The sequence below is a fragment of the Caretta caretta genome, chromosome 2 (assembly GCF_965140235.1).
Source record: "Caretta caretta isolate rCarCar2 chromosome 2, rCarCar1.hap1, whole genome shotgun sequence".
In the NCBI taxonomy this organism is placed as follows: domain Eukaryota; kingdom Metazoa; phylum Chordata; order Testudines; family Cheloniidae; genus Caretta; species Caretta caretta.
The window spans coordinates 32,635,076-32,649,314 of NC_134207.1; the positions used below are offsets into that span (position 1 = coordinate 32,635,076).

The 14,239-nt window shown below is 40.0% G+C and overlaps 1 protein-coding gene across 1 annotated transcript in view; it reads left to right on the plus strand.

The window, feature by feature from the left end:
- NUDCD1 (NudC domain containing 1) overlaps positions 1-14,239 on the plus strand; it is a 149,342-nt gene that overhangs the window by 106,573 nt on the left and 28,530 nt on the right. The window contains exons 7-8 of the mRNA XM_048841496.2: positions 4,204-4,348; positions 12,988-13,113. Coding sequence (XP_048697453.1) covers positions 4,204-4,348; positions 12,988-13,113 — 271 coding nt within the window. The remainder of the gene's footprint in view (positions 1-4,203; positions 4,349-12,987; positions 13,114-14,239) is intronic.

The window sequence follows — 14,239 nt, forward strand, 5'->3', positions numbered from 1 at the left end:
GCGATAAGTAATGAAGAGGACAGGTCGCTGACATAGAGGAATGTGGGTTGCTTAAGTTGGGTGAAAATTAACTATGCATTTTAATATGACTAAATATAAATGTATACATCTAGGAATAAAGAACACAGGCCCTACTTACAGGATGGAGGACTCTCTGTTAGGAAGAAGTGACTATCTAAAAGAATTGGGGGAAGTGGTGGAGAATCAGCTGATCATGAGCTCCGAGTGCAACACTGGCTAAAGGGGCTAATCATAGAATAGAATATCAGGGTTGGAAGGGACCTCAGGAGGTCGTCTAGTCCAACCCCCTGCTCAAAGCAGGACCAATCCCCAACTCAGTCGTCCCAGCCAGGGCTTTGTCAAGCCTGACCTTAAAAACCTCTAAGGAAGGAAATTCCACCACCTCCCTAGGTAACTCATTCCAGTGTTTCACCACCCTCCTAGTGAAAAAGTTTTTCCTAATATCCAACCTAAACCTCCCCCACTGCAACTTGAGACCATTACTCCTTGTTCTGTCATCTGCTACCACTAAGAACAGTCTAGATCCATCCTCTTTGGAACCCCCTTTCAGGTAGTTGAACACAGCTATCAAATCCCCCCTCATTCTTCTCTTCTGCAGACTAAATAATCCCTCCGTCTTTCCTCATAAATCATGTGCTCCAGCCCCCTAATCATTTTTTTTGCCCTCCGCTGGACTCTTTCCAATTTTTCCACATCCTTCTTGTGGTATGGGGCCCAAAACTGGACACAGTACTCCAGATGAGGCCTCACCAAGCCAAAAGAGGGGAATGATCACGTCCCTTGATCTGCTGGCAATGCTCTTATTTATACAACCCAAAATGCCATTAGCCTTCTTGACAACCAAGCCACACTGTTGAATCATATCTATAATGGAATGCTGGGATCCATAAAGAGGGATTTCTCAAGCAGGAGCAGAGAGGTAATTTTACATGTGTGTTTGGCACTGGTGTTGACCACTCTAAAATACTGTGTCTAGTTCTGGTGTCCACAGATATTGTTAAATTGGAGAGGGTTCAGAGAAGAGCCACAAGAAATATTACAGGATTAGAAAACGTGCCTTATAGTGGTAGACTCCAGGTGCTCAATCTATTTAACTGAACAAGAGAAAGGTAAGGGGTGACTTGATTGCAGTTTATAAGAATAATTACAATATATTCACCCTGTTCTCTGCTCTTTTCATTTTGGAGATGATAGCCGTATAGGGCTGGAAGGATCCTTGAGAGGTCATCCAGACCATCCCCACACTTAGGTAGGACCAAGTATACCTAGACTATCTCTGACAGGTTTTTGTCTAACCTATTCTTGAAAATCTCCAATGACTGGAATTCCACAACCTCCCTTGAGAGCTTATTCAGGTGCTTAACTACCCTTGTAGTTAGAAAGTTTTTCCTAAACTACATCTCCCTTGCTGCAGGTGCACATGGAAAACTATTAATCACTGTTCTCTTTATAACCAAATGTCAAGGTTCCTCCCCCACTCTGAACTCTAGGGTACAGATGTGGGGACCTGCATGAAAAACCTCCTAAGCTTATCTTTACCAGCTTAGGTCAAAACTTCCCCAAGGTACAAAATATTCCATCCTTTGTCCTTGGATTGGCTGCTACCACCACCAAACTAATACTGGTTACTGGGGAAGAGCTGTTTGGACGCGTCTTTCCCCCCAAAATACTTCCCAAAACCTTGCACCCCACTTCCTGGACAAGGTTTGGTAAAAAGCCTCACCAATTTGCCTAGGTGACTACAGACCCAGACCCTTGGATCTTAAGAACAATGAACAATCCTCCCAACACTTGCACCCCCCCTTTCCTGGGAAATGTTGGATAAAAAGCCTCACCAATTTGCATAGGTGACCACAGACCCAAACCCTTGGATCTGAGAGCAATGAAAAAGCATTCAGTTTTCTTACAAGAAGACTTCTAATAAAAATAGAAGTAAATAGAAATAAAGAAACCCCCCCTGTAAAATCAGGATGGTAGATATCTTACAGGGTAATTAGATTCAAAACATAGAGAACCCCTCTAGGCAAACCCTTAAGTTACAAAAAAGATACACAGACAGAAATAGTTATTCTATTCAGCACAGTTCTTTTCTCAGCCATTTAAAGAAATCATAATCTAACACGTACCTAGCTACATTACTTACTAAAAGTTCTAAGACTCCATTCCTGGTCTATCCCCAGCAAAGACAGAATATAGACAGACACACAGACCCTTTGTTTCTCTCCCTCCTCCCAGCTTTTGAAAGTATCTTGTCTCCTCATTGGTCATTTTGGTCAGGTGCCAGCAAGGTTACCTTTAGCTTCTTAACCCTTTACAGGTGAGAGGAGCTTTCCCCTGGCCAGGAGGGATTTCAAAGGAGTTTACCCTTCCCTTTATATTTATGACACTAACTTTAACGTGTCTGAAGACTTATCAGGTCCTCCTTCAGTCTTTTTTTTCCCCTCACTAAACATATCCAGTTTTTAAAAACTCATTAGGTCAGGATAACATCTCTTTGATAAAGCTTCATTTCACAAACACTTCTAGAGTGCCAATTGGCACTAGCTGTCTTTAATTTATCTTTAAGTGCTAACTATTGTAAAATATTCAATTAATATGAACTAAAAATAAGAAAAAGGCTTACTGATTCCAATCATCACTGGTATGTTTTTTTTTCTCTCTCCATTTTTGATACTTTAAGAAAATCCTCTGAAAGCTTGTGGAATGGGACAGTAACTTCTTATTCACTGCAGAGAAACTGAAATCCATTGTACAATTCTGCAAAGCCACATGATTTGGGCTGTCGTGGGGTTGCTATTGTTAAGTTGCAAGTATCAACAGCTATGAAAAGGCATGCTTACATAGTCATTTTATAAAGGTTTTATATAAGAATATGACAGGATTTTTTCCATTAACTTTCTCGGTATAGACTGTGCCCTGGTTTGAAACCTAATGTCATATGGTGATGTGTGATTCTTTGTTGCTACTTTATCAATGACTTTTGTAGGAGTGGGCAGATTAAAACACCTCATCCAGAGAAGTGGCCCTGCTAAACTACCCAGGGAAAAAAATGCTGAGAGATCTTAAGGACTGAGGAGTTCTGGTAGGTTTTTTTTTGTTTGTTTGTTTTGAGGATTGGATGGATGATAGTATTTTTCAAGGTGAGTGGTAGATTTGCTCCTCTGAAGGAGGTGTTGGTAACTTCCATTAGCCGTGAATAGTTTGATATTTATTAGCCAAGAGGGACGTTCAGTAGACTCCTTCAGCTTCAGTGAGTGTGTTGAGGCCATATACCATCAAATAGTGGCATGGTGGCTAATGCGGTCAACTCTGGTTCAGAGTTTTCTGCCTTTTAGTGGCTGGTGATTTGACCCAGTGGCTGGATTATGAAGTCCAGATTGCCAGGCGGAATAACCCTGCTGGCTGTGGTTTTGCAACTGTGATGGAGGTAGAGTAGACACTTTTTTCTTTCCTTATTATGGTGGTGTACTTCTGTCAGAAACCTTTATGCTCTTGAATGGATTTGGAGTGAGTTTCTCACAACTGATGTTCACACCTGCTGCCTATGTGCTTCATCTGCTGAAGTTTCATGGTGATTTCCTCAGCATGTGTGGGGGAGGGACAGTGTAGAGCCAAGGCACATAGGAAACAAATATTTAATAATTAGTTCATCAATCTAGCAGAGAAAGGTATAACACAATCCAATGCCTGCAAGTTGAAGCTAGACAAATTTTGATTGGAAATAAGGCATACGTTTTTAACAGTGAAAGTAATTAACCACTGGAACAACTTACCAAGGGTCTTGGTCTATTCTCCTTCATTGACAATTTTTAAATCAAACTTGGCTCTTTTTCTAAAATATATGATCTAGGAATTATTTTGGGGTGGTTATTCAGGAGATCAGACAAGATGATCACAATGGTCCCTTCTGGCCTTGTAATTTATGAAAAGCCTCTAGATGTCACCTGCATCTATTTTTGTTTTGACTTTCTGATGGATATCATTACTTTGGAGTAACTACAAAAGGAAACTTTTTATTGCAGATTATGTGAATTGCAAAAATTAGGATATAATTTTTGGATTGTTAATCCTTCCCCTCCTCTAAAATCCACATTTAGAGGTGGTGATTGTCAGCTTCCGAATATAATATTATCTTTAATGTTAAATATATTCTTACCTTCCAACCCCATATTTGTCCTTTAGTTTGGAGATTTCTCTAATTAAGAAAGATGAAGGACCCATGTGGCCAGAGCTGATAGTGGGTGACTCACGAGGAGAATTAATCATGGACTCTTCCCAGTGTTCTGCGGTAGCTGAACGTCTGATGCATCTTACCTCTGAAGAAATGGTAAGAAATTAAAATTAAAAATAACAGTTGAAAATCCTCATAGAGATGCTCAAGTTGTACCTTCTTGGGGAGCCAGGCTCTCCTTTCCCTGACATTATGTAGTCAGTCAGGTCATTTAGGATTCTAACTACTAACATTTCTCTTCTGGTCAGTTATAAGTATCAAACCATAGTGGCACCAAGTATCTTTTTAATAATTTTTCATAATCTCTACATACAATATGAGGTTTAAATTATAATGTAATCCACACACAGACTGAATTCAACTGACATACTGTTTGCTCAACAAAGCACACAAAGATGATTGAGTGTGGTGTGTTGTGTGTTTGTTTTCCTACTATAGTTAGTTGTTGGGTGCGTGTGTTCTTTCAGTATGCTGTCCCAGCTCTGCGCAGATAGCTGACACAACAGACCTCGATCGAACTGCCCAATAAAACCACTGACTCATTTCATTTTATTATCGATGAAGCACTGTCCTAGTGTTCCGGAAACTTTACAGGACCACTAACACATGTATGCCTGTAACAATGGACCAGCTCAATGAATGGTGGGACTTTCCATCCCCCGCCTCGTCTGGATGGAGACACAACCTCTGTGACTCTTCTTTTATACACTGATACCATCAAGTTATGTATTGTCCCTCCGAGGTGGTTAATTACCACTGTTTACCTTGTACATTTTGGGTTGATTAAAACATCTCTATTCATCACCCCATCAACCGACTCTTATCTTTAACGGGGTCAGTGTGTCCTTGTGTTATCTTTCAGGGAGTGTGTTTACACGATAACTCTGTATCAGGGTGTTCTGGTACCACCCTTCTGGAATGTGTTTGCATGAGTGTCCTGTGCCTAGTACTACTTAGGAATGTGTGTGTTTTTGCAATGCCAGCCCTGTTCTTGCCAGGTTCTGTGAACTTGCAAGCAAGTATGTGTGTCAGCTGTGAATGGTGAGAGGTCCTGATCTTTTACCAGAACTGGTTTTGGGGAAGGATAGTATTATCTGGAATGGAGTATAGTAATCCTTACAAAGTCCATGAGCTTTAAGGGTGGCGCTGTGTTATTCTTCCAGCTTGTAGAATCAAAGGCGTTAGGGAGAACGTCTTTAAGGAAGTGATGATCAGGCAAGGACATGGACTCATATGATTTTTACGTTTTTGGTGTGTCTTCTGCACTGGAGATCTAGCCATGTCTGAGTGGGTGAGACAATTGCCTGCCTGAATGAGTCTCAGTGTAGCTACCATGGAGATGAGATTGTTATCTTACAACACTATATTGCAGGTCTGACTGTTTACAATGATGACTATTTAATACAATTTCTGCCCTGGGTGAATATTTTCTTGAAAGGCACTTTTGCCTCACTCCCACTGAGAGCGAATGGAGCCTTTTTTGGAAAGAGCAAAGTTGTCAGTCATAGAACACTGTCCATCATCCCTGCTGAAGACTTAAGTTTCAGTTTGAAAATTAATGGCAAAAAGTTCAGTAATCATAATTTTTAAAAAAATGTAGCCCTGGTATGAAATGTCAATGAGTTTTAACTATATGAGAAATTTGAAAGGTCTTAATTATTCTATTATGAAGATTGTTCATGACCAAAATTTGTCTGACAGAGTGGTAAATTTCTTAAAGAGCTCATTTTAAAATTAATTGTAACTCCTAAATTGATTTATACATTTACTTGCAAATTCTCAGAAAATTCATTCAGTACTGAAAGTGCTGTAACTTTGGGGATTGTAAGGTGAATTTTTCATATATAACTAAGTAACTGAATCCCTGCTTTAAGTGCAAATCTCAACGCTCTCAATTATGGAACAGCAAGTGGCATTTTCATAATTAATTATTCCACTGTTTAAAATATAACACAAAATATATTAAAAGAACAAGGCTGCAAATTCAAGCACTCAAAAGGTAGAAAATGCTATGCGTATACAACCTAAATTTGACCCCCTCATGAAAATGCATATTGATACAGACTTTTCAATTACATGATCACATACTATTTTTTTCACAGGCCCCCTGCTTCACTTAGTACACAGGATAGACAGTGTTTATTTGAATGGTCAGAAGGTGAAGCATGAAGTAGAACCGATCTATTAGGTGTAACCTTAGACTGCACACTGAGTTACCATGCCCACCTGAAGAAGGCAGCAGCTAAAATTAAGACAGGTAACAATCTTCTTAGCAAACTGGCAGGTTCGTCATGGGGGTGCTCGTGCTCCAACTTTGCAGACGTCAGCTCTTGCCACCTTGTATTCGGTGGTAGAGTACTGCGTACCAGTTTGGAGTTGATTGTCACACACCGAACTGGCGGATACGCAGTTACATGTTGCCAAGCGTATCATCTCTGGCACCCTGCGTCTCCGGCACTCCACTCCCGTGGCTTCCAGTTCTGAGCAATATTGCTCCTCCTCATATCAGACGAGAGGTTGCCACTGGCAAGTTATTGGAGAAAGTACGTGCCAACTCAAGCCAGCCACTGCACAATGACCTTTTTAAACCACCAACTACATGTTGGCTCTCACGTCACCCATTATTGTCTCATCCACCCCGCCAGGACATTAGGGCGGAAACACTTTGGCAAGAGGAATGGATAAGTGTTATAATCCCCAACCAGTCCCTTGTCGCCGACTCCACAATTTGCCCACCTGGTTTTGACCTGCCCCATCGCCAGTGGTCCCGGTTGAACAGGTTCTGGACCAGGCAAGGTTTCTGTGCAGCCAACCAGTATCGCTGGGGCCTTTGTGACAGCCCGTTGTGTAGCTGCAGCGCAACACAGACGATGACGCACATTGTCGATGAATGCCTGCTGACTAGATTCAGCAGTGGCTTAGAAGAACTGCATCACGCCACTGAAGATGCCATCGCTTGGCTAGACGACTATGCACATGCTAAATAAAAATAGTTACACAGCAGCTATTCAGTATTGTGTGGCCCTATGCTTTATTTAGTGCACACTATTCAAACCCAGATCTGAAGACAGAATTATTGCTTTCCTTATGGTTTATCTGTGGTGCTCATCACTATAGAATCCAAATGCTTCACAAACATTAATGACTTTATTTTCATCACTCTCCTGTGAGGTGAGGACGGTGGTATTATCTCCAGTTGACAAAGGAAAACTCAGGCACAAAGATTAAGGTCAAAAATTTCCACTAGCTTTGTATATCCAAATTGAAATGCGTAGGACATGATTTTTCAGAGAATTTAGCGTTGTATAGCGCTTTGTGTTCAAAGCACAGCTCCCATTGACTTCAGTTGGAATACTAGGACTTGAGAGGCTCGAGCATGCTCAGTGAGGATGGAACCTTTGGAGATTTTAGCTGTTAAGCTCTAGCAAGTCTCTACTGAGCATGTGCACACTGATTTTTTTTTCCAAAGGTTTATAACTTGGCCAAATTTTTCATAGAGAGGGGAAAAAGCTCATCCCTGACAGGTTACCCTCCTACCAAATTTTGAGTCCCTGCTATAAAGCATGGGAGAGCTAGATCTTTTCAGAGGTCACCAGAATTTTGTAACATGGGTAAAAGAACATATTTTTCCCCCTCGCCTCATTGTTGGAAACAGCTGGACCCTTTTTGCTGAGAAGTTCCAGAAGAATCAGTCTGAGGCAGACAACAGCATGGATAATTTCAACCTAAGTGGTTAAAGTTTGGGAAAGCTATAAACCACTAAAAACAGGGTTTTTTAGTGAGAAGTGTTGGGCAACTTTAATAGTCAGTGCAACCATCCCCACCTTTAATAATCTGCAGTATATACTGCAATACTGTGGAGAATTACTGGGTTGAGAATTATGTAGGTTTTAAAATATATTATGGTCATGTAAATATAACCGGTAGAGTATATAGAAACTCCAGGCCAAATTAAACTTTGGCGTAACTTGACCTTATGAATGTTGCATCAAGGATTAGTTTGGCCCATGAATACATCAAAATAATAAGTGAAATTCCAACCAGTATTATTTAAATTCTTGTTTTTAATAAATTAGAGTATCCCCTACATTTTCCTTTCTGGGGAAATTGTACATAGTTTAATATTGATTGAGTGTAAATGACATTTAAAAAGAAAACTGAAAAGATAAGCTTAACTCACATTTATATGAAGCTTTCTCTTTTTTTTTTACTGTCCTGAAAGTCCTATTTAAAACAAAAACAAAAAACCTGTCATTTTAACTGCTGCTTGGACTTAATTAGAAAGTGATATCTGATATAAAATCTGAGAAATATGACTCCCTGTGGATCCTGATGTATGAAGTTTTGTATTAATCTTTTTTTCCACCCCTGCAGATGGGGTTAAAGAGAAAAGAATTGGTCTTTTGGTCATTAAGTCACAGTTAGTAACTTGTGATGTAATTTTTTAGTTAGTTTTTTTTTTTTCCCAAAAAGTCTATCTCTGGGATAGGTTTTTTTTGGGGGGGAGGGAGAGGGTCTTCCAGTGTTTAAGCTGTAGCTTGAATTAGCTAAGTAATTCACCTTATTTAACAAATCTCTTAAGCACGTGGTAAAATATTTTTTTGAGCTTGGATTTTTATAGCTATAAATGCATTATATAAGGCTTGATCCTGCTCAGTGCCCTCAACTCCTATTCATGTCAGTGCTGATAACCTAGTAGGTGATGTAAAGTAACCAGAGGACATTTTATTAAAATCATTATTTAATTTTGCAGGTCAAATACTGTGGTTTGTAGGTGATATGATTCAATATTTGGGTGTGTTTACAGGTAATCTTAAATTATACACCTGTTTTATTAGTGAATCAGGAGTGTTAAAATTTTTATATTTACAAACAATGGATTTGGCTACTGAGATAAACAAAAATGCTAATTAATTTTAAGATTTAAAAGGCATAAACTGCCTTTTTTAAGCTAAAACCTGAATGAAGTTTAGTATTTTATTTTAAAACTAGTTTGTGTTGAAATGATGCTGAACTACAAAGTAACAATTTATCAAAAATGCCATTGCAATTGTCAGATTTTTAAAATATTTTAGAAAATCCAATAAAATATATTTTTCTAACCTGCACAATACTTTGATTCTAATCCTTCAATCTCAAATGAAGGCTCATTGTCACTCATTTGCATCTGTTTGCTAACGAATAAATTTTGTGGTAGAATAAATTGAAGTGCTCCAGGAGAGAGTGTTTTCTAATAAAAATTTTAGAATACAGGGTTGTGTTTTATTATGAACTTTGAAAATGGACCTATAGCAATATTGTGCTTGGTAGACATGGCATGTTCTTAATCCGGTCTTTTAAAAAATTGTTTTAAGATTAATGGGATGCGGACCTGATTTTAAGAAAGACTGTCAAGAATTAATGTCCTGGAGCAGATGCTGAGAACTAGATGTAACTGTTTTTCAGACTAAAACAACAGCTAGTCTAAGGGCTTGTCTATACTATCCGCTAGATCAGCAGGGAGCATTCGATCCAGCAGGGGTCAATACGATACGCAATAAATCAACCGCTGAGTGTTCTCCCGTCGACTCCGGTACTCCACCAGAACGAGAAGCGCAAGCGGAGTCCACGGGAGAGCGTCAGCTGTCAACTTACCGCAGTAAAGACACCGTGGTAAGTAGATCTAAGTGTGTTGACTTCAGCTACACTATTCATGAAGCTGAAGTTGTGTATCTTCGATCGACCCCGTGCAGTAATGTAGACAAGCCCTAATTCTGCACCTCACTTTGGCTGTGAGCTCTTCATCTTCTAAGCAAAGCAGGTACCAATTATGAAGAGAGAAAAGGGAGAAAGGTGCTGTTTACTTGCAATGTACCCTTTACCAACTCATCCTAAAAGGAAGTAGCTTTAATTGAGGTATCCAAAAACTTAACATAAATCATCCAAAAACTTGAATGGAAAAGTTATAGAATATCATAGAATATCAGGGTTGGAAGGGACCTCAGGAGGTCATCTAGTCCAACCCCCTGCTCAAAGCAGGACCAATCCCCAATTAAATCATCCCAGCCAGGGCTTTGTCAAGCCTGACCTTAAAAACTTCTAAGGAAGGAGATTCTACCACCTCCCTACGTAACACATTCCAGTGCTTCACCACCCTCCTAGTGAAAAAGTTTTTCCTAATATCCAACCTAAACCTCCCCCACTGCAACTTGAGACCATTTCTCCTTGTCCTGTCATCTTCTACCACTGAGAATAGTCTAGAACCATCCTCTTTGGAACCACTTCTCAGGTAGTTGAAAGCAGCTATCAAATCCCCCCTCATTCTTCTGTTCTGCAGACTAAACAATCCCAGTTCCCTCAGCCTCTCCTCATAAGTCATGTGTTCCAGACCCCTAATCATTTTTGTTGCCCTTCGCTGGACTCTCTCCAATTTTTCCACATCCTTCTTGTAGCGTGGGGCCCAAAACTGGACACACTACTCCAGATGAGGCCTCACCAATGTCGAATAGAGGGGAACGATCATGTCCCTCGATCTGCTGGCTATGCCCCTACTTATACATCCCAAAATGCTATTGGCCTTTTTGGCAACAAGGGCACACTGTTGACTCATATCGAGCTTCTCGTCCACTGTCACCCCTAGGTCCTTTTCCGCAGAACTGCTGCCTAGCCATTCGGTCCCTAGTCTGTAGCGGTGCATTGGATTCTTCCGTCCTAAGTGCAGGACCCTGCACTTATCCTTGTTCTAACAGGCATCTGTGAAATTGAAGAACTCTAAAGCAGCTCAACCAGTTAACTTGTGCTTTGGGTTGTTTCCTTCTTTAGTGAGGGCGGCTAAACATGGTAAGATTGAAATTTCTAGCATAAACTGCTTTTCTGTTGTTCAGGTTCAAAAATTCCAATCTATAGGCAAAATGCAAGAAGGAGGCAATAAATACAAAGCGCAAACAAATTCACTTTGGTCAAACTTCAAAAAACACACACACTCACACATGATCACACCTTATAATTTTGAAGGCTTCTGTTAGAAAGTGAATTTGAACTAAGTTTCTTCTCCACTAAGAAACTCAACTTCCCTTAGAAGAAACCTTTCCTCATAACAATCATCTCCTTCTCCCCCACCCCCGCCCCCCAAAAAGTCAGGCTGCCCTCTGTTTCCTCCATCCAGATGTTTGTAAAAATTGTCTGTACTATGACTAGCTGTGATTTTAGACTAATACCTTTGACCAAAGTTCCACTCTTCTGATTCCTAGAAATTAGAGATGGAAAATACTGTAGCTTAACAGTAATAAATTCCCTTTCAGTGTACGACTGTTCTACAGTTGTAGATTGAGTAATTTATAAATGCCTAGCTGAAAGCAAGAGAGAAATTCTTGTGCTTTGTGAAGTCCAGTTTATTAAAGTGATTTTAAAAAAAGGGCTTGGTTATCTGCTTCCCTGAGTGCATCTCCCTTAGCACATATCCACTACATACTGTGCTCTCAATTTTTGTTCGCTTTCTGCCTTGAGAAATATCAGCCAGAGGCCAGGTGTTTATCCTTTTCCATTATCAGAAAGATAAGAGAGCTATAAATCTTATGTCAATTTTAAGTGATTACTAGAAATGCTGAGAGGAGGTTTGTGTTTGGAAGATAAACAGGAGCTACTACACAGTGAGTCAGCCCATCACTTTCTGGCATTTGTGCTAGGTTTAAAACTGAAGGTAAAAAATACCTGTCTTGCTGAGATGACACTTTACTATGCAGTCAATCTAATAAGTGTGGGGGAAGCATGGCAACTGGTAAAAGGTATAGACAATCGAAAGGGCCTAAAAATTATTCATTACACCCACAAGTGAACAAAGTCAAAATAGGTTTCAGAGTAACAGCCGTGTTATTCTGTATTCGCAAAAAGAAAAGGAGTACTTGTGGCACCTTAGAGACTAACCAATTTATTTGAGCATGAGCTTTCGTGAGCTACAGCGGAGGCTGTAGCTCACGAAAGCTCATGCTCAAATAAATTGGTTAGTCTCTAAGGTGCCACAAGTACTCCTTTTCTTTTTGCGAAAGTCAAAATAGAAACACTCCTTTTGTGAGTATTCTCAGTATCTTAAGCAAATGAAAAGGCTCTACAACTTCAACCCCGATGAATGCAAAATTAACATACACACATGAATCTAGGAGTACAGCTGAGCTATGGCAAGTAACATAACCATTAGCTGAAGGGATGACTTTAGTTTGAAATACCTAGTTTGGAACCATATTCATCCCTGATTTAAATCCATTGACTTAAATTTGGCCCTGGATAAACTGAAACCCTGATTCTCATTCCAGCATGGTTCCCAGCCCTTTATTCCAGAGCAGGTACCAGGTACAGTAGCTAAATTGATTACCATGAAGTTTACTTTGAGTTTTTTGGAAGAGACCTTTTAAATGGAAGTTTTATTTGATATACATGGACATTAAAGATTGCATGGCACTTTCCTTAAGAGAAGGGAATTGTCAAGGTATTCTCAACAAAAAGTTCCCTTTCCAACACTGTTTCACGTTGTGTTGCATACCAGTTATCTACTGCCTTCCACCCCAGAAGTGGCTGCTTTTCTGGTAGATAAGTAAACACATGAAATTCTTTTGGATCATTGAGTATGAAAGAAGCTGCAGAACTGTAAATTGTTATATAAATCATTGCTGTTGATCTGTAAAGCTTCATTATAGTTTAGTATAATATTGTGTACCAGGTACTCCAGATTTTCAGTGCATTTCATTGTTTTCTGGTTTCAGCATCCAAACCCTGACAAAGAAAATCCTCCTTGTAACGCACAGGAATTGGAGGAATGTGATATTTTTCTTGAAGACAGCACAAGCTTATGCAGATTTGATGGTAACACCTTGAAAATCACTCATGTGGTAAGTGAAATATGAAATCCAGTTATACTTACCCAAGTAGCTCCCGTTCAAGATTTTTAAGTAAAGAAGTATGATTTCTGTTTTCTGTGGTGAGAAGTCTAAAAAACCATGCCAGACACTCAGCTGGTCATAAATTGGTGTAGCTTCACTGAAATCTTGTAAATACTTTCTATAATGAAAAACCTCAGTAGTAGTTAGCTGCATATTTGCACAAATATATATGCTGTAGCAGTACACTTTTGCAAAAATTGAAAATCTCTCCCCATCACAGGTTTTAATTGATGATCCTTATACAAGCATGCTATCTTGGAATTCTAAGTTTTTCCAAGTATATATTCCTGTCGGTGCTCCACCATAGGATGTGTGCATGCCTGTGCAATTGCAGCCAGAGAGTGCAGTGTAGTGATCATAGGCCTGCGGAGAGCAATGCCTCATTCTCTGAATGAGAGGTTATGGGGAGGCATGAGCCTGCCATCATGCTGTTCTTTCTCAACTGCCTGTGGCTTGAGACAGAGTGTTCTATTGTATGCAGCTTCCTGCCTTCACTTTGTGAATTCTCTACGTTATTATTTATTTTAATAGTGTTTTCTGCATTCATTTGATACCTATTTATTTTATTTAACACTGGTGTGTTAGTAGAAGAGGGGAGGGGGGCTCCTTCCCCTCCACTTCTTGGATCTTTCAGCTCTAGCTCTGGAGAAGTCCTTATTCTCCCGAACACTGGTCTCTACATCATAGGCCACCTTGGTCCTGGTTGCTGCTTCATTTGCAGCTCTGGACATTAAAACTCTAAAGAAGAGGAAACCTATCACTTCAAACAAGGAAATGAAGAAAAGAGGTAGATTGCCCCATAAGACCCATTCTCAGGAGACCTCTCGTCCCCCTAGGGGTATTGTAGAAGCTCTGAGTGTGGTACTGAAGCCTTGGGACAGAGGCAAAACCTCATTTGGACATAGCTATCACCAGAGCAACTACTGAGGCAGCACCGTCTGACATCTTGCAGCACTGCAAGAGACACAGGTCTATCATCAGTGTCATGGTACCAGCATCTAAGCATACCTCTGAAAGAGGAGATGAGACTACAATTATCTCGATACCTCAACAACCTACATCTCGCCAATCGGAA